At 51.4% G+C, this 22,547-nt stretch overlaps 1 protein-coding gene across 1 annotated transcript in view; it reads right to left on the bottom strand.

Moving 5' to 3' along the window:
* Arhgap8 (Rho GTPase activating protein 8) overlaps nt 1-22,547 on the bottom strand; it is a 40,447-nt gene that overhangs the window by 6,297 nt on the left and 11,603 nt on the right. Inside the window, exons 2-7 of the mRNA XM_057792092.1 lie at nt 20,940-21,086; nt 13,556-13,643; nt 12,337-12,468; nt 8,965-9,051; nt 4,913-5,011; nt 4,235-4,345 (exon numbers count right to left, since the gene is read on the bottom strand). Coding sequence (XP_057648075.1) covers nt 4,235-4,345; nt 4,913-5,011; nt 8,965-9,051; nt 12,337-12,468; nt 13,556-13,643; nt 20,940-21,018 — 596 coding nt within the window. The 5' untranslated portion in view covers nt 21,019-21,086. The remainder of the gene's footprint in view (nt 1-4,234; nt 4,346-4,912; nt 5,012-8,964; nt 9,052-12,336; nt 12,469-13,555; nt 13,644-20,939; nt 21,087-22,547) is intronic.

Below are 22,547 nucleotides of genomic sequence, written 5' to 3'. Positions count from 1 at the left end.
AGGCGTGCGCCACTACCGCCCGGCATGGATTCCCCTTTCTGAGAAAATACAACATCAAGGAGTGTCCAGGGATAGACACAAGCTCAGACCCCACAAACAGACATGAGAGTCCAAACATTTGGAAGGACAACACAATGCTGTAACTCAACCCAGAATATACTGTGGAGAACCCTGGGGACTGGAGGCTTCCCGGGGGCTACTTCAAGGTGGAGGTTTTGAGAGATGAGTAGGAGCTTGCCAGGGGACAAAAGAGTGAAAGAAAAAAAAAGCATTACAGACAAGAAGACACACAGAGAGATACAAGAAAGTCTGACTGTGACTGTGAGCATGGACCTAGGAGACCATCAGGGAAGGCTTCCTGGTGGAGGAGATAGCGAAGGGACCATATTCGGCATGCTGTGTGGCAAGGCCCATGGTTACGAGGAGAGCAAAGGTTCATCTCTGGACTTGTCCTCTTTCCCAGACTCATGGCTACCCAGAGGGAACTCACATCTCTCTCCTCGGGAATGACAAGCCAGACTTTATATTTCTGCAGTGTCGGGGATGGAACCCACAGCTTTGCATGCTAGACAAGCCGCTCTGAGCCCTGGCTCAGCCTGAGTGAGACCTCTGACTCCCCGACTCTGCCTTCCTCTGTTGGCTTAAGCGGCTCATTCCAAGTGATGACTTTCTGTTGTGAACTTAAATCAGTAAATTAACATTGGCGAATAGGCTTTGGTTATGAATTTTAATGTCTTCCATTCATTCGCAGTCCAAACAAATTAGATATCTGGTACTTTATTTAATACGTTTATTGCCATTTTATTATAGTCATTGGCAATGAGACAACATAAAATATTAATTTAAAGGAGCAATCACACAGATTATCTCTTAAAGTGGCGTGCATGGAATGTATTCAAAGGCATCTGACGCTGCTTGCTGTTCCCTAAAGAGATAACGAAGTGGGCTTTTCTGCATGGTATTGGAGCAGATCGTGGTGGTAACACAGACTAGGCAAGCGCTCCACCACCAAGCTGCACCCCAGCTGTCTGTCTGATGGACCGATTGTCAAGAGCAGTAACTGGCCCTGGGACAGGAGAAGCTAGCAGTGTGACAGTCCTAGCTGTGTCCTGTGCACTGACTATGTGGGGACACCCTGCAGGTGCTCAGGGCGCAAGACCAAAGGTATCCCTGGTGACCTGGTTATGTAGTTGTTTGCTTAGGAATGAAACACCTCCTCCTGGAGAGGGGAGGAAGTGGGAAGAAGGAGGAAGGTTCCCAAGGCTCATGACATTCACCAGAAACTTACAAGTTTCTGTGGCTTGTATGAGGTTATGTAAACAGTGAACACGGCTGGGAAGGGGACACTCTTGAAGATTTCTACAAAATCCCCAGGCCCTCTAGGGATGTGGCCTGGGCCATCACCCATGCTGGCTGTAGGGCTTCTCAGGGATGCAGTCGTCTGAGTCACCTATGCTCCCATGAGTGATCCCATGGTCTGCAGACTAGACTTGGACAGAACCTCCCCTTTAGACTGTCAACATCTCCCATCTGAGATGAACAAAAACAGCCTCCTCCAGAGGTGGAGGGACGGCTCAGCAGTTATGGGCACTGCCCACTCTTCTAGAGCACCCAGCTTTAATTCCCATCACCCGTCTGCCATCTCGCAACCATCTGTAACCCTGGCTCCAGGGGAACCGATGCACTCTGCTGGTCTCCATGGAGACCAGGCACATACATGGTGCACACACACAGGCAAAACACACATACATGGTGTGCAAACACATGCTTACGGGAAAAACACCCCCCCCCACGCAACAAAACAAAAACCAAGTCTTCCCCCAGGAAGTGAGTCACACAGGAGAGCTGAGAGGCCGATGACAGCCACCAGCGGTTTCCTGTCCACGTCCTCAGATGCACATTGTACAAACCTGGCCATGATGCTTGTTTTTTTCAAGCGGTTGTGTGTGCACGTGTGTGCTTATGAGTGAGTGTGAGGTGCCGCTAAGGACAACCTGGGGTGTCATTTTTCACTGTACACACCAATTAGACTGGGCCAGCTGGCCAGTGAACTCCAGGTATGTCTCTGCCTCCACAGTGTTGGGATCACAAGCGCACAGCCCACCATGGTATATGGTGAAGTACAGTGTGCTCTGGCAACGGGGCAAGCGCTCCAGGCCCCAGTTTTTGTTTTTGTAGATGAGGTGACAGAGGTGGCTCTGCTGGAGCCTCTACACTACACTAAGGAACTCTGAGTGGCAGAGCCACTGGGGACAGCAGCAGCAGAACCACGGAGGAAGGATGGGAACAGAGAGGCCCCAGAAACAGATAGCCTGGGTCTCCCGGGATACGCTCTCACTAGCGACACCTAGAGGGACTCATGTTTGCTGCAAGTACCTGCCCTGCCCTGCCACTGGGATGGCAGCCAGAGGCGTCTGTAATGTGTGGACCACCAGGGAGCCGCAGCAGCATGCATTCACAATCCATGAACAGGAAAGCACTCTTCAGTGGTGAGTCTGTGCTCCAGTTTGAGGGCCAACTATTTCACCATTTTCTCTCTAAGAGCGTGTGTCTGTGTAGGGAGGCACTGTATGGTCCAGTAGGAGCCGTCACGGATGCTGTGTCTGTGTGAGGCACTGTATGGTCCAGTAGGAGCAGTCACGAATGCTATTTATACAGGATGTAGCCATGCATTCATTCAATTTGGAGTGGGTTCAGCAGATTGTGCCATCATGGCAGAAAGCCCCATCGGACAAAGCTGATCAGGGACACACACATAGGGAGTCACAATCCCTTGATAATATCCCAAGTCTTCTCCCCTGCAGGCTCGCCCTCTTCCATCCACTAGGGTCACCAGTGGCACCTCTGACTTGCTCAGGGAACACTGCTTCATCCTTGCTGACAGGTACAGAACCACGTTGACAGCCGCCCCCACCACCTCCTACTGCTTCCCAGTGGCTGTGAGGACTAATTACCTTAAAACGACCCTCTGAATTGCCTTACAGTTCAAGTCTAGAATAGGTGTGGGGCTGGTACCTGGAGTCTCCAGGGACACACTCTGCTTTTCCATAGCCTCTTGCTTATAGAATCCAAGGGCTATTCTAGGCTCACCAAGGTGGCCCAGAGAGCCCCCATCTCAAGTCTTTAATCACATCTGCAAAGCCCTTCTCAGAAGCCATGTACAGCCACTGGTTCTAGTGGTTAGGACGTGACATGCACTGGGCATACTTTGCCTTCCATGCATGCCCTCTGCATCATAGGCCAGGAGAGCATGCAGATGGGTCTTACCCCAGAGCCCATAGGAGGACATGAGGAACTCCATCCTGATGATTCAGGAAGGGTAGGGGCAAATTTAAACCCCACCAGACTTCCTTTCAACTCTTCCTAGGTTCCCAAGTCTGCATGGACCTTAAAGACAGCCAGTTTTAAGTAAAAAACCAAATCTCATGCGAGTTTCTGATGCAAAGCGATTGACCAAGTAGAACACACAGCAGGTCTCAGGCACCTGCAGTGCAGCAGGCCCAGTTCTTCCTGAGAGCACAGTGTGGGTGATCTGATCACCTGTAGGGGCTGGAGAGATGGCTCAGCGGTTAAGAGCACTGGCTGCTTTTCCAAAGGACATGGGTTCAATTCCCAGCACCCACACGGCAGCTCACAACTGTCTGTAACTCCAGTTCCAGGGGATCTGACACCTTCACAGACATACATGCAGGCAAAACCCCAATGTACAATAAATAAATACATTTTTTTAAAAAAAAAATTGCCTTAGGTTTTCATTGGCCAGGTCTACTAACAGGACAGGAGACCCAGAGTAGGACAAACTTCCAACCCAGAGGGTGAGGAACCTGGACTGGAGCTAGGCTAAGATGCCTGTGTGGTTGGGCACCAGGGAAAGCTTCTGGAGGAGGGGCCCCAGGTGAGTGGGAATGAAGCTGGCCTGGTAAACAGGTAAGGTAAGATGGTAGACTCACTAACAGTCAAAGTCCAGGAGCACATCTCACTTGGGAAGTGAGAGGAGGGGTCCTAGCCAGAGGCCTGAAGGGCAGGGAACCAGAACCGAAGGGTGACCAGAAAGCTCTGTCTTCTGCCTACACACACAGAGCAGTGGGCAGTCGGCCTCAGTGGGCACTTGGTTCAATCCATCCTGGAGAGTTAAGCTTAGCCACTGCAGGCAGAGGCCTGGGGCAACCTCCCAGGACACAGAGGGGTGCTAGTGTTCAAGGAAGCAGAGCAGCCTCCACCCTCCACCACTTACTATTGTAGGCTGACTCCAAACTGTTGGGTGGGCAGAGGTGGCCGAGGGGGCGGAGTCTTGGTGGGAGGGGGCAAATGGCCTTTGTGCAGGTTTTGCAGCTTCTCATCATACCTGTGGACACAACATAAGAATGTCACCTCACAAGGGGACAGCCTTTTGGCCATGGAAGCCATCTCCAAGTGCCATGTGTGGATCGGGCTTTGATCGATATTAAAGGGAAACCCACATATCCTATGTCTCTTATCTAAATTCAGACATCCTGGGCAGGGTGCCGCACCCTCCGAGAAGAGAAGGGCTCAGAGCCAGACCAAGCTCAGGAGCCCCGCTGGAGCGGCATGCCTGGCACAGGCCTGAAGCCAGGTCTGCTCTATCATTGAAACCCTGCTTGCCACAGACACTCAGTGAGACTTTCAGCACTAGCTGTCTTCCAGAGTCCCTACGCTTGCCACTCCTGGATCATTTCATTCTACACACGGCTCACCGGCTCACCAGGGAATCCCTTTCATATCCGGCTCAGAGGCAGAACTGCAAACCTGTGCCTTGACGTGTTTTTAATCAGTTTTGCAACGGCAGTGAGAAGAGCCTCCCACCCACATGAACCCCTCACGGCTTGGTCTCCTGCGCATGTGCGTGGATAGTAGACCCCAGAGCTGCGCCTGGGGATGGCAAGGCACTCACCGTACTACTTCTGGGGGGATGAGCAGTTGGTCGCACTGAAGGTGCTCTCGGAGCTCACGCAGGCTGCTGCAGTAGGTGACCTTTTTCCCAAACTTGTGACTAAGGAAAGAGAAACAATAAAAAAACAATAAAATAATGAGGTGAAGGAGAAAAGGCTGCAGGGGTTGGGGTGCCGCACAGGAGACAGGAGACAGGCCATGCGCCGAGACCCGGGAGGGGCCAAAGGTACCGGGGCCTCGCCTGTATAAAATGATTATGGGTCCTCATTTTGAACTGGCTGCGAATTTACATAGAGCACACAGCACAGGAGACCCTTTCTGTGTGGAGTGGATGGACACGTCTTAGTTTCTTTCCCTGTCATGTGATAAATACTCAGAAGCAGCTAAAGGGGAAGTTTCTGTTAGCTCAAAGTTCAAGGTCCAGCCCATCGCGGCAGTGAAGTCAACGCAGCAGGAGCTGGAGCAGCCGCTCACAGCACGTCCGGGCCAGAAGAGAATGCCACGCTTTTGTGTTACTGCCCAGTTCCCCCTCTCTCAGGATCCCCTGCCCAGGGAATGGTCCCATCCACAGGGGGCAGGTCATCCACATCAGTTAATAAGATAATCCCTCACAGGTGTGCCCAGAGGATGGATACCTTGCTCAGCCTAGATATAGTAGGGAGGGCCAAAGCAATGTGCCTTACTCTCTCTGAGGAGTGGATGGGAGCAGGTAGGGAGGGTAGGTGGAGGAAATGGGAGGAGGAGAGGGAGTGGGAACTGGGATTGGTATGTGAAATGAGAAAAGGTAGCTTTTAAAAATAAATAAAAGAAATTATTTTTTTTTTTAAAAAAAGGTTCTCCAACTTTCCACTGCCCAAACAAAACAAGACCTCAGGGATCGTAATTGATGGTCACCCTTGTGAGCAGAGTACAATTCTGGGTCCTGTGCCAACTCTAGCTTAAACCAGTTCCCACACCCCAAGGGAGGCCAAGGCCTGTGCACTGGCTCCCTCTCGTGGTGAAGAGTGGATTGGACCTGGAGGTCAGATTTCAGTCACAAGCAAGGTAGTTAGTTTCCCAGACTGCAAGGGTGCTATCAGGGACCCTTACCGTAGAAGAGAGCAGGCTCTGCACCCTGGGGAAGGGATTGGGGCAGGCCTGTGGGATGTCCTGACCTGTGCATCCAGATAGCAGACAACTCAGGGACAACCTGGCCTCTGCTCCGAGGACATTACAGGTTCCTCTGGGGTATGAAGTGTTGTAAATGCTTGCTGTGTGGACAAGAGGAGCCACTGATCTGACTATGGGCCTGGCTATCGTGTGGAATTGTCCAAACAGTGATGTCTGCTTCAGCACTGTGGGGTCCTCCCATGCCACTCCTGCCCACTTGGGAGCCGCACGCCACCTTTCTCTGTGTCATTGCCCAATGACTCCTACAAGGGAGTCACCCACTGGGCAAGTAGACACAACCCATCTGGCCTTCCACAGTGGTGGAAGGGCCTTGGGCAGCTCGGTCAGGAATCCCAGCACAGACACGGGCCAGGTTCCCATGAGAGACTTCAGCTTCCAGGAGAGACTAGTCAGGATGACTCTCAGGATCTAGCCTAAGCCTGTGTGGGTCCACCCCTCATCCTGTGTTACGGCTTCCCTCTGTTGTTGGATCCCAGTCCTGAGCCCTTTACTGGCTGTGTGACCCAGGGAAGCTGTATCACCTCTTCAGGCACTAACCTCCCGTTTCAAAGTAGAGAAGGCATGGCTGACAACGTAAGATGGTTTTGGTGTGTTACATAAGGTGAACAGATGATTCAACCCCAAAAGGATAGCTTAAACCGTTCTAGAATAAATCAGGCAGGGTAGTGCATGCCACATCCTGTAGAATACCAGGGCTGTGGAGAAGGAAGGCTGAGCTGCAGGGCAGCTGGAAGTGAGGGATGAGGCTTGAGGTAGGAAGTGCTACAGCTCTACCCAGGAGCCATTGGTGATGATGATGTGTGTATGTGTATGTGTGTATGTGTGTGTATGTGTGCGCATTTGTGTGTGCACAAATGGGCATGCACATGGGAGTGAGAATGCATGACATAAATATGTGTGTGCACACGCACACATAAGTGCAGGCAGACATTCAATAGCACATAGTAGTGGGCCCTGGGGCCCTCACATATAGGTGGGTGGTCCACAGACAGCTTTCAGGGACCCAGGGCAAATGAAGCAGCTTAAAATGGCTCCAGTGTACCCCCAACAGGTCCAGTCAGTGTGGAAGTCCAGCAGGGGTCGAAGCTGCAGCCCCTTGATTCTTCCAGTTCCTAGAGGTGTCTGAACTTCTTTCCCGACATTGCTGGGAAAGGCTGTCCGTTAAGGAGCCCAGAGACCACCCGGAGCCCAGGGGAACATCCCGAGTTGTTTTCTGTTTGCATCCCTTGCCTTAATCTCATCTACATAGCTCCTGTACCATGGAACGTGACATAGTTGACATGCTGGGACCCAAGTGCAGAGACCTCTAGGGTCATACATCAACCATGGAAAAGGGTCTGCAGGCCGCAAAGACTGATGCCAACCATGTCCTGAAGGCTGCCTGTGGTGACAGAGGCTCGAGGACACAGCAAGGTGAGATACACAGCTTGGGCCTCAAGGAGGTAGATAGGAGACGGGAATGCAGGAGAAATAGAACTTTCCATGTAGTCGGTGGGTTGGGCTGCCGTCCTGAAGTCAGAGGGGAAACGGGAACATAGAGAATGGATGCAATGCCTGACTCTCTCTGTCCTGCTCTCTCTCCTATACATGAGGCACAACGTGAACCTCCTGTGTGGCCGTGGACTTGAGAGAGTGAAGTGCGTTATTAGTAACAGGCCTCTGAGGCACTGTAGGGAGAACAGGTAGAAGGAGGTGACGGGGACATGATGGAGGAGGAGGAGGCTGCAAAGGATTTTGAGGGCTGTGTCCAGCAAAGGGTGACAATCCCTCATGTGTGTGCCCTCCCTGCACTAAAATGCTCCTTCTAAAACCCTCCTGAATCCTCCTGACTGACCAGGAAGGACACTGCCACCCCCATTCTGGATGTGCTACCTCACCTGAGTGTCCCAATCTGCCCCATGCAAATACTGAGCCCTCATAAATGAAGCTCACCCACTCACCATGCGACTGAGTGCAGCTTGTGCCTGATGCTTGCGACTAAATGGAGAAGGTGCCCATGGAGTCCTGTCAGAGCCAAGTCTTATGATCCCCTGGAACTCTTCCTAATACTGCCCAGAGAAATCATTGTCCAGAGAGAAAGAGTCCAGACATCCTGGAAAGAGCTAACAGAAGTTCCCAAATTTCTGGGCTGTTTGCCCAGGTACAGGCAGTAAAAAGCAAGCCTGTGGGCTTGGGGCACCTATCCTGAGCTTCCAGGAAAGTCTGTGCCTTCACCTGCTCCAGAGAGGAAGCCTGGAACATAGCCATGAGCCAAATCACAGAGTTCGTACCAGCAGACAATTGAGGCAGAACCTCATTGGGTGGTCTGTCTGTACCCAGAGGGAGTGGCAAGCGAGTCGCTGAGGCAAGTCATACCCAGAGCAAACGGAGACCGTCACTGAGGCCAGCTGTGGAGTGTCCACACCTACAGGACCAACCCTAAGAAAACATCTGGGCTTGGAACCCTAAGAAAACATCTGGGCACAGAACATGGCCATGATTCCTCTCCTGCTGCAGGGGACTGTCTATCCCAGATCATGTCCAAAAAACACAAGATGGAAGCCCTGTGCCTGTGTCCTAGGCTCTGCATCTACACAGTTACCCTGCTGTACACTGGAGCCCTTCCTGGACTTTGTGAACTTGATGGTGATCTTGGGGACCAAGATATAGAGGCAAAATGAGGGCATTCGGGTCATGGGGTATTTAATGTCATCATTAAGTGTGATATCAATGTCATGGGCCAGTGTTCCTGTCCGCAGCCTCAGAGAGTCCCAGTGCATGGCCTGGGTGGTCATGTGACCCCATGAGAACCCATGTATGCCTCAGAGACAGACCTGCATGGAGCCCTCCTCAGAGGTGTGCCTCAGAGATGGTGGCCCGAGAGTCTACCGGGAGCATGCTCACCTGATGAGGGGCTTGAAGATGTTCCACAGGGCTTTGATGAAGTTGGTGGGGTGCACGACATAGAGCGCCTTCAGGTTCTTCTTGTACCTGAGGAGGAAAAGGTGAGGTGACGTCAGTGTTCCCAACTCCAGCACATTCCACACTGAGTACCTGCATAGCAGGCCCAAACCTCAAAAACTCCATTCATCAACAGGCTCAGCTAAAGGATGTGGATTAAAACCCAGAAAGAACTGTGTGGGGGTGGGGTGGGGGTGGGTGCACGCCTTTAATTCCAGCACTTGAGAGGCAGAGGCAGGTGGAGCTCTGTGAGTTTGAGGCCAGCCTGGTCTATGTAGAGAGTTCCAGGCCATCCAGGGCTACACAGTGAGGCTGTCTCAAAAACAAAACAAAATCAGAGACCGGAAGAGGAAGGGACTGGAGAGATGGTTGGTTCAGTTGGTCAAATGCCTGGGAACCCCAGAACCCATGTAAGAAAAGTTGGGTGTGGTGGTAGGTGCTTTTAATCTCAGTGCTGGGGAGGCAGAGGCAGGAGGATCCTAGCCAGCCAGCCCAGCTACGGGGCAAGTTCTAAGCCAATGAGAGACCCCATCTCAACAACCAGGGTGGATGGTGCCTAAGAAAGAATGACAGCTGAGGTCAACCTCTGGCTTGCACACATGCACACACACATGTGCACGCACACATGTGCATGCACACACACACACACACACACACACACACATACCGTAGAAGGTATTTAAATTCAGAACACTGATCCCTCGGTCCAGGCCCACCCACTGCATAGTTAATCCTGCCTGTGTATGAAGGGATGTGTGTGGAGTAGAGGGGCCATGAATGCTCTCGCAGATGCTGGGTGGAGGGCATGGAGCATAGTCTTAACCAAGGATGACCTGGCTGCAGCGGTCAGAATTAAATCTGCCCAGAGGGCTCGCCAACAGTGACATCTTGTGGGTAGTATGCATAAGGTCATAGTGGGCGGGGGAGGATTTACTCCAGAGATCATTATGAGGGGTTGTTAAACTGCAACACCTCAGGAAGCCGGGACTGGCTGAGAGGTTGGGGGTGAGTGTGACTTAGGTCATTTGGAGTGGGGATCAAAGTTCAGACAAAGAAAGAATCTAAGCGGAGGGCTGAGGTGGCCTGGTACGGGATACCAGAACAGAGTGGGTAAGGACATCTGGAGGTAAGGGAGCCAGGTTTGAAGAGAGGCTGGACCAGGGAGAAGTAAGATGGAGAGAGTGTGCAGAGGAGAGGGTGCAGGGCTCCTGTGAACCCACACTGTCAACTCATGAGGCTGACCAGCAATGTGACAGCCCAAAGGAGCAAAGGCAACAGGGTCTCTAAAAACACAGACCTCAGAAAGGAGGCAGCATCCTGGGAGGAATACCAGGTTCCAGGGCTGAGGTCAAAGGGGGAAGGAAGCCTGGAAAATGTGAAGGGTGAGTCGGGACCCTTAGCTGAGGGGCAACAGTAAAGGCAAAATCGGTGTCGCGTGAGCAATAAATCCTAAAAGGAAGTCCCCACTCCAAACTGCGGTCATGAGACAGGCTTCAAGAAATCTGCTGTGGTGGAGTTCCAGAATGTGCTTCACCCCCTCTATGTGCCCTGGAGCTCAGAGGTCACAGAAACAGGTCACTTGACTCATCTTTCCCTGCAGCCAGGAGGGTCAGAAGGTCACAAAAACAGGCAATCCAACTGATCTCCTACCTCACAGTTTCGAGAAACAGCTTATCAGGAAAAAAAAAAAACAAAAAACAAAACCTGCAGTTTCTGGGACTTGAAAAGTCAGCCCCTACCCCCCACTCTCTACAAAAACTGATTTTCGAGAAACCCCGTCTCAAAACAAAACAAAACAAAAAGCAACTAATTCTCGGATCCCTTACAGTGCTGTCTCCTGTACTCTTGGAGACTAAGCCACAGGCCTGAGGACGCCGGCCTCTCAGACCAGCAAATCTGCTCTTGTCATTTCGAGGTCCAAGTGAGTCTGTTCTGTCATTTTCATCCCGCTGATGTTTTCTTACATGTACCCCACTAAATGACCCAAGTCGCATGTCCTGTTGACGTGAGAGGAGAGGAGGGAGCACATCCTGCACGTCAATGCAGACCGATGCTGCATCACCACCCAGTCCCTCGGCACAGAGGAGTGAAGGCAGCACAAAGATTTGATGCTACAGCCAATGGCCTCAGGGGATCAGCAAGGGCCTCTCATGGATCCTGTCTCAAAACTTCTGGCCGCAAGGTAGGGGAGCCTGGAGCTACCCCACACCCACTAAGGAGGCAGCTGCTCTTACTAGAAGCCTTGAACAGGACAAGCGGTCCAGGAATCAGGTTTGTAAGGAATGGACAGGTAGCAGGTGTGGCCTGGCCTGAGGGTGATACCCAAGAGGGGAAACAGGTAGGATTCCTCTAGGGTATAACAGAGGCGGCGTGAAGTCTCTCCCAGCACAAATCAGAGCTGGAGTCGCAGATGCAGGACAGAGGGCTCGCTACCCTCCACAAATCACTTTGTTTTATAGTTTTGGTGCCTCTTGTTTTGCCTCTATGGAGCCAACATAGACAATCCTATCCCTGCCCCCACCACCTTTTCCTAAAGAGTGGGAAAATCTTTGTCAATTTGTTTTGTTTGGGTCTTATTCTTAAAACATGGTCAAATGTAGCCCAGCTGGGCCTCAAACTCACATAGCCCAGGACAACCTTGAACTCTGGTCCTCCTACGGCTACCTCTAAGGGGTGGGATTACAAGCACACCCCGTATCCAGCTGAGAGTGGAAAAGAAAACACTAGAGTTCAGCTCCCCCAGTCGGAAGACCACAGCCGTATCTTCCATCCACCCCTACCTAGCGCTACTAACCCAGGCTAAAAGAGCAGGAAATGGGCAGTCGGCAAGGACTTTGTCCCTGCTGGTGCACAGTTATACTGTCTCTTGCCCTTCAGTGTGAGTGTGAATGTTTGTTCACATTGGACATTGGTGGCCTCCAGGCTCTATCTGCAGACGTCACCATTCCAAAACCACTGGCCTGCTAGGCATGGTGGCACATTCCTTTAATCCCAGCACTTGGGACACAGAGGCTTAGTCTACATAGAGCATTCCAGGCGGGGCTATCCAGTGAGAAGCCGCTTCGAAAAACAAACATAAATCACCACCGTTGGCTCAGATGCCAACCTCCCAGCTACATTATACACTTCTGCCTCGGGCAACAGGCCAGAAGTATTGCGATTCTGTAGCCTTCTCCCAGATGGGCTCTCTCCATGACTAAATGAGACACCAGCATCTGTCCCTGCCCACTGCAGAGCCCATGACCCTTCCACCATTCAGTCTCGTGTGCAGCCCACTCTGTGCCCCCTTCCCCTTCAAAGGTGCCTTGTACGCACTTGCGGTCAAACTCCTTGTAGGCGTTCTGGAGCCAGCCCAGGGATGGTTTGTTCTGGCTGCTGAGGCCGTAGTGAAAGTAGACAATGGTATAGTCATTCTCCACATGCTGGTCCAGCGTGTACTTCAGATATCTGAGGGGCACAAGATACAGGGTTCCTTTAGGACAGTCACTTGCTCTATACTGAGTTACTGAAGCCACGGTCAGTCAGCAGGTGCCAGGAGCAGGCCACACTCAGGTCACATCCAGAACCACATGGAAACTCTCTGTTTTTGTTCTTTGGGTGACACCTGAGGTTCAGAGGCGTGATCTCACTGACCCAAGATCATACAGCAAGGAGACAGGACATCGCCCCAAAGAAATCCACAGGAAAGCCTCAGAAACTGTGACCACCCCACATTTGGAAGAAAGGTACTTGTGGATGAATCTGGGGTGTTAAGAGATGGGTGGATGTTGGACCTGCTAGGAGGATGGCTTTCAGGAAAACTCTTAGAGGCAAATTCAGGCCTAGGTCTCTACATGGGTCCGTAGTGAAGGTCCTTGGAGAGACAACGCATGTGAAGATAGAGACAGAGCAGATGTGATGCAGCCCTCGCAGGAGGTTCAGGGATTTGCCTAGTGTTTGGAGCTAAAGGAGACTAACTGCCTGCTCTTCCCTGGGAGCACTAAGGGAGCATGCCCGGCACACACACCTCAGTTCTGGATAAAATGTCGTACTGTTGTTTGATGTCTCTAAATTCATGGTCATTTGTTAAGGAAGCCACGGCAAACTGTTCAAGGAGGGGCTGAGATTCGAACTCAGGGTCTTGTGACTTCTGACCTTGCCCTCGCCCCAGCACTATGGTTCTATCCACCTCAGATGTCTTGCTGTTGCTGATCTGTTGTTACCAGAAACATGCGTTCCTGCTCTCTAGACAGCCCACGTCCATCACGGATGAAAGACAAACCTCCATGCACCCATGACGGGGGACCATCCCCAGTCTCAGAGGTCAGTGCCCACAGCTCAGGTGGCTAAGCGTTGGAATCAAGCCAATGTCCACCATTCTACCGCTGCTGGTGAAGCCATGGTCATTGTGGTTGGGGGAAACCTCCCCAAATGGCTCTTGAGTGGATTCAGAAGACCCTGAGCTTAGCGTGTTTCCAAATCCACACAGGGAATTGAGACCAAGATGGCCACCCTGGAAGGCAGCCGCATGGGGCAGAGTGTAGGGAGCACTTACTCCAGCAGGCGCTGGTGGTTGAGCTGGTGCGAGGGTGGCAAGCAGCAGCAGCTGAACGTGAAGATGCGCCTCCCCTGGCGGTCATCCCCTGGAGGGACAGAGAGAGGTGTGAGCTAGGTGTTAGGATGCTTGAGGCTGGGGCTTGGCAGCTGACATCCAAGGGAGGTATGTGATGTGCCCATTTTCTGAGAAAACCTTCTGACCGTCCATCACTCCATTTATCAGATGGAGCACTGGGGTTGCCAGGTTACCTCATCAGTGCCAGGTCCCATCAGCTGGCAGCTTGTGGGTTTAACTTTAGCTTCATTTGACTCCAAGTACAGGATCTAGCTGCCTCCCCACTGTGCCCCTCAGTGTTTTCCTGGAACTCTGAGTCTTGGAGAAGGTCAGAGAGTACAGGGGACAGTTGCCTCTGGACAGGACAGGACCACACATCAGTACAGGGGCCCATGCTTGCTATTTCTTGCATCGTGAGGCCAAGTCACCCAGTGCTGTGGTCAGTTCTCCATACACAAGACAGCCATGAGGCCTCAAGGACAAATGCATTCTGAGAACTGGCAACGGCCACTGGATCTAGAGCTCCGGCCTCCTTGTACCCAGGACAGGGAACAGCCTTCAGCTTCAGAGAGATAGTACACACAGCTCTGTTTGCTAGGGAGGAAGAAAGCTGGTCCCAGCACACAAATGGTGCTGGTGGCAGTCATGGTAGCCTTGGTGACAGGAGCCTTCTCAGATGACTCTCAAGTGGACTTGAAGGCCAGTCCCTGAGCCCAGGCACAGGCCAGGCACATGGTAGCACTTGGTGATCACACAGGACAGGTAGCTGCTGGGGTCCCAAATTCTGTATCTGCTACTCCTCAGGCCACGGCTGGACCTTCCTTCTCTCTATATGGAACCCGGAGTGCACAGTAGAAGGCAGGATCGGGACTAGCAATATATTATACTGGGGAACAGCAGCCTGGAGCCACAGCCCCTGCCCACTGGATCCTCGAGGCTTTATCTACAGCTCTGCCTTAGAGACATAGGAAGAAAAGGATGGGCTGAGCCAGCTCTGGCCTGCACACTGTGTTCCAGGTAAGCACAGGACACAGGGTACAGGTGAGCACAACTGGGGCATGTGCCGAGGACAACATGCAACAGTTGGTTCTTTCCTTCCACTAATGTGAGACCCACAAACTCAGTCTTGATGCTAGGCATCTTGCCCCACTGAGCCATCTCAACAGTACCCACCCTCCCCTTGAAACGAGGCCTGAATATGTAGCCCAGGCTGGCCTGGAATGGGAGATCCTCCTGAGTGAGGATAAAAAGAAAAAAATAAAGGGGGACAGAGGAAGGGACAGATGACCTCAGCCTGGAATCCTGCTTGTTCTTCTTGATGACTCTTGGCTCAACACAGACACAAGGGCTGATCGTGCAAAGATGTGTTTTCTAAAGGCTTCTTAAAACACAGACTAGAAACCAATGGGCTGTGCTTGCTTAGGAAAGAAATGCTGTGGCCTTGAGTTTCGCTGAGTCAGCATTCCTCTCTCATCCCTAAACTTAAGCCATGCAACCCATAAATCTACCTCACAACAGCATTCACAAAAGAAATGAAAAGAAATAAGGTAACAAGGTTATTAAAACAAACCAAATTAGTTTATGTTATGTGTATGGGTGTTTGTCTGCATGTATGTCTGTATGTCATGTGTCACACAGGCCAGAAGAGGGCATCAGATGCCCTGGAACTGGAGTTACAAATGGTTGTGAGCTGCCATGTGTGTGCTGAGAATCAGACTCCCAACCTCTGCAGGAGTAGACAGTGCTCTTAACCACTGAGTGAGTCATCTTTCCAGGTCCTAAAATTTTACGTTTTAAAACTTCAATAGTTAAGCTTCCCATATCTTTGTGTGTGTTGTAGAGCGTGCACACAGTCTTGTGTGTATTGAAGAGTGCATACATATTCCTGTGTGTGTTGTAGAGTGTACATATTCTTCTCTGTGTGTGTTGTAGAGTGTATACATATTCCTGTGTGTGTGATGTAGAGTGTACATATTCTTCTCTGTGTGTGTGTGTGTGTGTGTGTGCGCGCACGCGTGTTGTAGAGCGGGTACATATTCCTGTGTGTGCAGTTAGAGGCTGAGTTGATGTCAGCATCTTCCTCAGTCTCCACCTTGTTTCTTGAGATGGGCTGTGTCACTAAGCCTGGAGCTCATTGATTCCACAGGAGCAGCTGGTCAGGAAGCCCCGGGGATCATTGTCTGCACCTGCCCAGTGCTGGGATTACAGAAGCGTGTCCTTCTGCCCGGCTTTTTACAGGGGCTCTGGGGGAAAGACCTCGGGTGCTCCAGCTTGTGTGGTAAGACATTTCCCATCTGAGTCCTCATCTCCCCAGCTCCTTTAACTTTGCCTCATCTTTCAACCTCATGTATGTGACATTGTTTGAACACTGTAGCTTCTAAAGGCACAGAATCATAAACATAACCACGGAACCTAGAGATATGGTTCAGCAGGTAGGAGTGCTTACTGCTCTTGTAGAGGACCCTGACTTGGTTCCCAGCACACAAATCAGGTAGCTCAAAACTGCCTGTATTTCCAGTTCCAGGATCCTGTGCCCTCTGGCTTCTGTGGGCACCACATACAGACAACCATTGTAAAGACGCATCAGTGACTCAGGTGTGTGCTGCCCCCTTCCTATGAGCCTTTCCCTACATGCTCAATAGACTCGCTACCTTGAGGGCTGGAGAGATGGCAGCTTCTGAAGGGGACCCAGGCTCGATTCCCAGCACCCACATAATGGCTCACAACCATCTATAACTCCAGTTCCAGAGGATCCAACACCATCTTCTGGCCTTCAAGGCACCAGGAAAGCATGTGGTGCACAGACATGCATGCAGACAAAACACCCACACACATAACACAAGACAAACAAAACCTTGCTAACTTGATTAATTCTGAATTGTTCTTTTTTGGGGGATGGGGAGGTTCAACATAAGTTTTCTCTGTGTAACAGCCCTGGTTGTCCTGGAACTCACTATGTAGACCAGTCTGGCCTTGAACTCACAGAGATTCACTTGCTTCTGTCTCCCGAGTGCTAGGATTAAAGAAAGGTATATGCCACCACAGCCTGGCTTGAATTGTTCTTAAATTTTTATTTTATTTTATTCTTTTTTTAAATTTACATCCTGAAATTCTTTTCTGCAGTGCAGTCAAGGACCCAGCTTTGCTGAATGTAGTGTTGGGTCCTTTAATCCCAGCACTTGGGAGGCAGAGGCAAGAGGATCTCTGAGTCTAAAACCAGCCTGATCTACAGAGTGAGTTCCAAGACAACCAGAACTACAAAGAGAGTCACTGTCTTGAGAAAACAAAACAAAACAAACAAACAAGACCAGCTTTACTCTAGCAGAGGTTCCAAAGAGAAGAAACCTGGCAGGGCTGAGCTGCATCTCTCCAGAACCGCTGACCCGACTTCAGTCTCCAAACACTAGAACTGCAGACATGGCCACCACATCTGACTTTCATTCCATAGAAGGCATCCTCCTGCCCCAGCCCTGGATGTCACCCCTCCTGATTCCCCCAACATCCAAACTCACCTTTCCTTTTAATCAAGCTGTTGCCCCCTGACCCCCACACTGTGCCCACATCTGTGAACACACCACCCATGCACACAGAGAGAAGACAGACTGTTGTAGTTATTATTTTAGTTGTGTTACATTTGCTTATGCTCCGGAACATTTGTTTAACAATGTAAAGATGCGTAGCTTTTGTCTGTGCTGCATTTGTTTAACTCTGTGAAGTTGTGATTCTTTGCCTGTCTAAAACACCTGATGGTCTAATTAATAAAGAGCTGACTGGCCAATAGCAAGGCAGGAGAAAGGGTAGGCGGGACTGCCAGCTGCCATGGGCATCCGGTACTCTTGGGTATTGGCCACACACGCTGTAGACTCAGTAGTGACACATGGTGAGAAGCAACCATCTTGGATTGGGTGGACACGGCATTTCCATCACACTGGGCAGTGCTGCCCTTGAGTGGACATTGGGGTAGACTTCAGGGAAAGTAGCTACGGAGGGAGCTTTGGGTTGAACACTGTTCCTTCCCTCCCAAAGCAGCTCGTGACTTCCTAGAGTCTCAAATGTGACCTTGTTTACAAATAGGGTCATCACAGATTTAATTAGGTTAAAGTTCAAGATAGGACCATTCCGGATTTAGAACAAAGAGGAGACACTGATCCAGGAAAAGACATGACCATGGACCACAGGAGGTGGAGAGTGCAGTGAGAGTCAAAGGTCAAGAGGTCAAAGGAATGCTGGAACCCCAGGTGCTGTGGAGACTGGGGTGAATTTTCCCAGAGCCTCCAGGAGTAACCAGGCCACCCACACCTAGGATTCTCGTTTCTGAACCCCAGAATTGTGAAGGCGAATGTCTGCTGTCTGAAACTCGGTTCCAGCAGCTCTACCGCTCTAGTGCCGTCGTTTGGATCCATAGCCTTACTTAGTTTCTCTGTATTCCAGAGAGTCTTAGGAAACAGAGCTTGGTGGAGGGAAATGGATTCATTTATAGTTTGCACAGGCCGTGGAGAGAAATAATACAATTTATTGCATCCGTGACCGTCTTCCAATGTATAGGAATCCATGGGATAGAGGCCAGAGCTATGCAAACAGAGCTATGACGAGGCTTAGCTGTCCTCTCCTGGGGGAAGCCACTGCCCCTTGAGCTGCCTCCATATCTGTTCTCAGAATGAAGGGCACACATGTCTCTATTTAGAACTGAGAAGGTCTCTTCTATCCCATAGCCTCTCTCATCTATAGCATGGCACAGGACAAAGGTAGTCCTTGCTGCTCACCAGACCTCAGCATCAGTCTGCATGTCTCACACACAAGCCTGGGTCCCACAGAACAGCTGGATCTGTGGCTCCTTTGCTTGCCTTATATGGGAGACCTGCTGCTCTTTCTCCTCTCTGCATCCCCATGCCCCCACCTGTGATGTCCAGGCTCCTCACCGCCACCTTTTTTCCTTGTTTATGGCCTCTTCTTCCTCCCACCTTTGCCTGGCCCCATCCCAGAGGCCTCTGGGGGCCCAGCAGGCTGGATGTCCACAGTCCTCATTCATCCCTGACAAGTCTGAAGAGACCCCTCCAGCACCCTTGAGGGATTCCGCCTTTTCTGCAGGTCCAATCATGGTTGACTTCTTGCCTAAAGACCGGGACCCAAAAGACAACAAGGCTCTCTTTGTCTTGACTCACTTGTGCTGTAAAGAAGTGTTTACAGCCATGCTCAGGGCTCCCTCCCCTGCTCCCCCAAACGTGATGCAGAGATGGAAGGATGCATGCCCGGAAAGGGAATGAACCGTGCGCTGACTGCATGGGCCTGGGTGGGCTCCTAATTCTCACCTCTGCAGCTGGGAAGCTGTTTGGTATGTACAACACCACACCATCCTTCCTCTGGGGAGCTCCAGAGTCTGGGATGTTTAAGATTCTAGAACAATCTGCTTGTAAATACAGCATCCATTCATCTTCCCATCCTTAAGAACTTTGGCCAGGCCGCTGCTTGTTCAGAGCTCTGTGTTCTAACCCACCACACAGTCCCCTCCCTTGTCCAGCAGGGGCTCTGGGCACACTACTAGAAAACAGTGAGGTTTCCAAACTGGGTCCTCTTGCCTGGGCCACTGGCTGCCAAAGGCAACTGCAGCCTGTGTGTGAGGACCACCAATCCCTCGAGTCACAGTACGGGTGCTCGAAAAGACACAGCGATTAAATGGTGAAAGAGAAAGTTAAGTTGGCCCAGCAAGGTCAGAAACCCAAGGGGCATTCCTCAAGTCTGAGTCAGACCAGATCCGCCAGGCCACAGCATCAGTCTGCAGGTCTCTCCACACACACAAAGTCTGGGTCCTACAGAAGAGCGGCCACCTGTGGCTCCCACCCTCCTCTGCTTCCCTCTGACCTCTCTGTCCTGCAGCCCCCATGCTATCCAGGATCCTCAGCACCATCTTCTTGTTTGTGGCCTCTTCCTCCTCCCCCCTTTGCCCCATCCAAAGATCAGTTAGCCACTGCTCACTGAGGGCTACAGCATCTCAGGGCAGAAGAAGCCAGGAGATTCCATTCCTGCAGGCAGGGGATGGGGCATCTCTTCCCGGCCCCAGCAGCCATAGAGGGCTGTCCCCCGCTGTTCCAAATGGGTCTCCACACTCCTCAGAAGGCAGGAGACACCCCAGAGCACACACACTGTCCTCCTCTCTTCCCTCCTTGCCTCTCTCTACCTCTTAAGCCATACACAGCCTTATGAGGCTGTTAGCGTCACATCTGCATTCATGACACCAGTCACTACGAGAAACGTCCCTTCCGACAACACAGACTGGAGCATCACACAGGCTTCAAAATGAGATCAGGGGCAGGAGATGAACACCGTGTACACATTCCACAGGCCTGAGACTCATCCCCTGCCGGCGGCTCCCCCCTCACCCCCCCCCCCGTTTATAACACAGCGTCACTAGCTGCCTCCCTGTCTCCAGGCCAGAGGAGCCCCATCAGGTGCCTACAGGAAGGTTTCCCAAAGTTGTCACCCATCATCTTGTCCAGTAAAACAAAGCAGAGGGGCTGAGGGCTCTACTCAAGGGGTATGGGAATTGGTTCATTTGGGGTTTTATATTTATCATTGCTAAGGGCTCCCTCAAAATTGGAGGGAGATGGGAAAACTTGCAAGAGTCCATCTGTCCTGCAGAAAAGCCCAGAAGGCTGTGGTGTGCCTGGTGGAATGATCGTGACACCTGTCGCCTCAGGTCTGGCATAGTCTTCTCTTCCCCTCCACGGCTCCAAGCCTCCTGCCTCCTTTCTCTGGTATTTAGGTCCAGAACCTTCAGTCTCCGTTCTGTTCCTCCCCACATGATCTCTACTGAGCCCCACCCCCTAGGCCACAGCCTCAGACCCCAAAACAGCACTCATTCCATTTGACCACTTAGTGTGCTGAAGTCCCCATGGCTTCTACAGTGCCTCAACTGACCAAAAGCACCCACTCAGGTGTCATGCCCTTCTTTACTTATTTTTAACAAATCTCCAGATTTGGCCATAGGGCCCTGGGAAGGCTGTACTATTCCTTGGAGAGGCAATATCTGGCTACACCTGGAGGATATAACTGACTCCTAAGGAGCCCTGGAGGGAAGATGGCCCCTGGCCCAGAACTGCCCTTCAGCCCACTGGAAACTCAGGAGTCAATACTGAATGCTGAATGAGGCCCTGGGAGGGGAAGAGGTGACTTCCTTTGTGGCAAGAATGACCCCAGTGGGAGACTGCCCACTGTGTCCTACACTAAGTGGTCACTGGAAACAGTCATGGTGGACTGAGAGGCCCACCACCCTGAGAGGCCTAGAAGACTGTACTACCCGATCCAGGGACCAGTCGGATGGTTCACGTACCTGCCACCTGCAGGATGTTGTGTCTGGCCACGTCATAGAATGGGTGATTCGTGCTCAGCGTCGGGTCCTGGCCAGCCATAGACACCACTGAGGGCCCTCCGGTGGCTCCCAGCGTGGCTGTTGCTTCCTTGTCTCTCTGTAGCTCCGCTGGGGATACAGGTTAAAGGGAGTCAGGAGGGAAGCTAGATTAGGGGGACCTATGGCTAAGCATTGACGAATCACTATTAGATGCTATTGAAACACCATTCATAGTCAGCCTTTAGTGTAACCACCCTTTTCCAGGGGTATTTTTGTTATAAACTGAGATGCGGAGAGTCAGATGGAAGCTGACTCCCTCGTCAATAGCTTTCAGATCCTTCCCTGGTACCCTTGCTGTTTTGAGTGAATGATTCTTCTCCAAGTAGCCAGCCACGCGTGGCTGCTCTGAACGCTGCACAGGGCCTCGAGGAAGCCCCATGGCAACCACAGCTGCTTGCCCTGGAAGCACAGTGCTGTCTCCTAACGCTCTGTTCAGCCACTCCCACTTCAACACCCGCCCTGGACTTCTGCCACAGTTTGGTCTCCTGAAGCTGTCTAGTCACACCCACTCCAACACCCAGCCATCAGCCGCCGTGCACTCTGCGTGACCCTGTGGCCATTTCTACCCAGATCTGAGGGAGACCCAGCAAAAGGCTGGGACTGGCAGAGTCCCTCATTTGAATGAAGGCCTACCACAGTTGTTAAAGATGCCCCAGCCATTGTTCCCGTCTCTCTATACGAGTAGGCTATGTGAATGCAGCCCTTTGTGAGTCAGAGGAAGGCAGTTTCCTGTGTTGCCCCCTGGGCCCATTAAAGGCTTCTCTCTGGAGTACATTTCTTGCTCATTTCTGACTACTTTTTCCTCTTCATTTTTATTAGTTCTTTCATACAGTGTGCTTTGGTCACGATTGCCCTCCCCCCAACTACTCCAAGATCCAATTCTGAGCCAGGCAGTCGTGGCGCACGCCTTTAATCCCAGCACTTGGGAGGCAGAGGCAGGTGAATCTCTGTGAGTTCGAGACCAGCCTGGTCTACAAGAGCTAGTTCCAGGACAGGCCCCAAAGCCACAGAGAAACCCTGTCTCGAAAACCAAAAAAAAACAAAAAAAAAAATCTTAAAAACAAACAAACAAACAAGATCCAATTTGCTTCTCTCCCCACCCAACTTGTGTCTCTAGTTACACCCCAAGAAGACTGTGAGGGGAGAAGTAGCCACATCCACTAGAGGCTAGCATCGGGCAGGTGAACCCTTGACATTCCCACAGACCTATAAACTGAGGCCAGTGTGTGTGGGTCTTAAGACACGTGTCTGAGAAACAGGGAGACTCAGAGTATTCTCTGTCTTCAGTTTATGCACATTGCCTGAAGAGACCCACCCTCTTAGAATTTCTGTTTTTAAGTATCTCTCCTAAATGATAAAGAAAGAGCTAAAAAGAAAATAGTAGGGTCCTTAGATGATTCAGGTAGCCATTAAGTCTGACAACCCCAGTTCCATCCCCAGAACCCACGGTGGAAGGACAGAACTTACAAGTTGTCCTCTGATCTCCACGTGCAGGTCGTGACATACCTGTGTGTGTTCCCACACACCCAA

Source organism: Chionomys nivalis, chromosome 17 (assembly GCF_950005125.1).
Source record: "Chionomys nivalis chromosome 17, mChiNiv1.1, whole genome shotgun sequence".
NCBI lineage: Eukaryota > Metazoa > Chordata > Mammalia > Rodentia > Cricetidae > Chionomys > Chionomys nivalis.
Note: the sequence above shows the minus strand (reverse complement) of the source record. Positions and strands in the feature narration are given on the sequence as shown.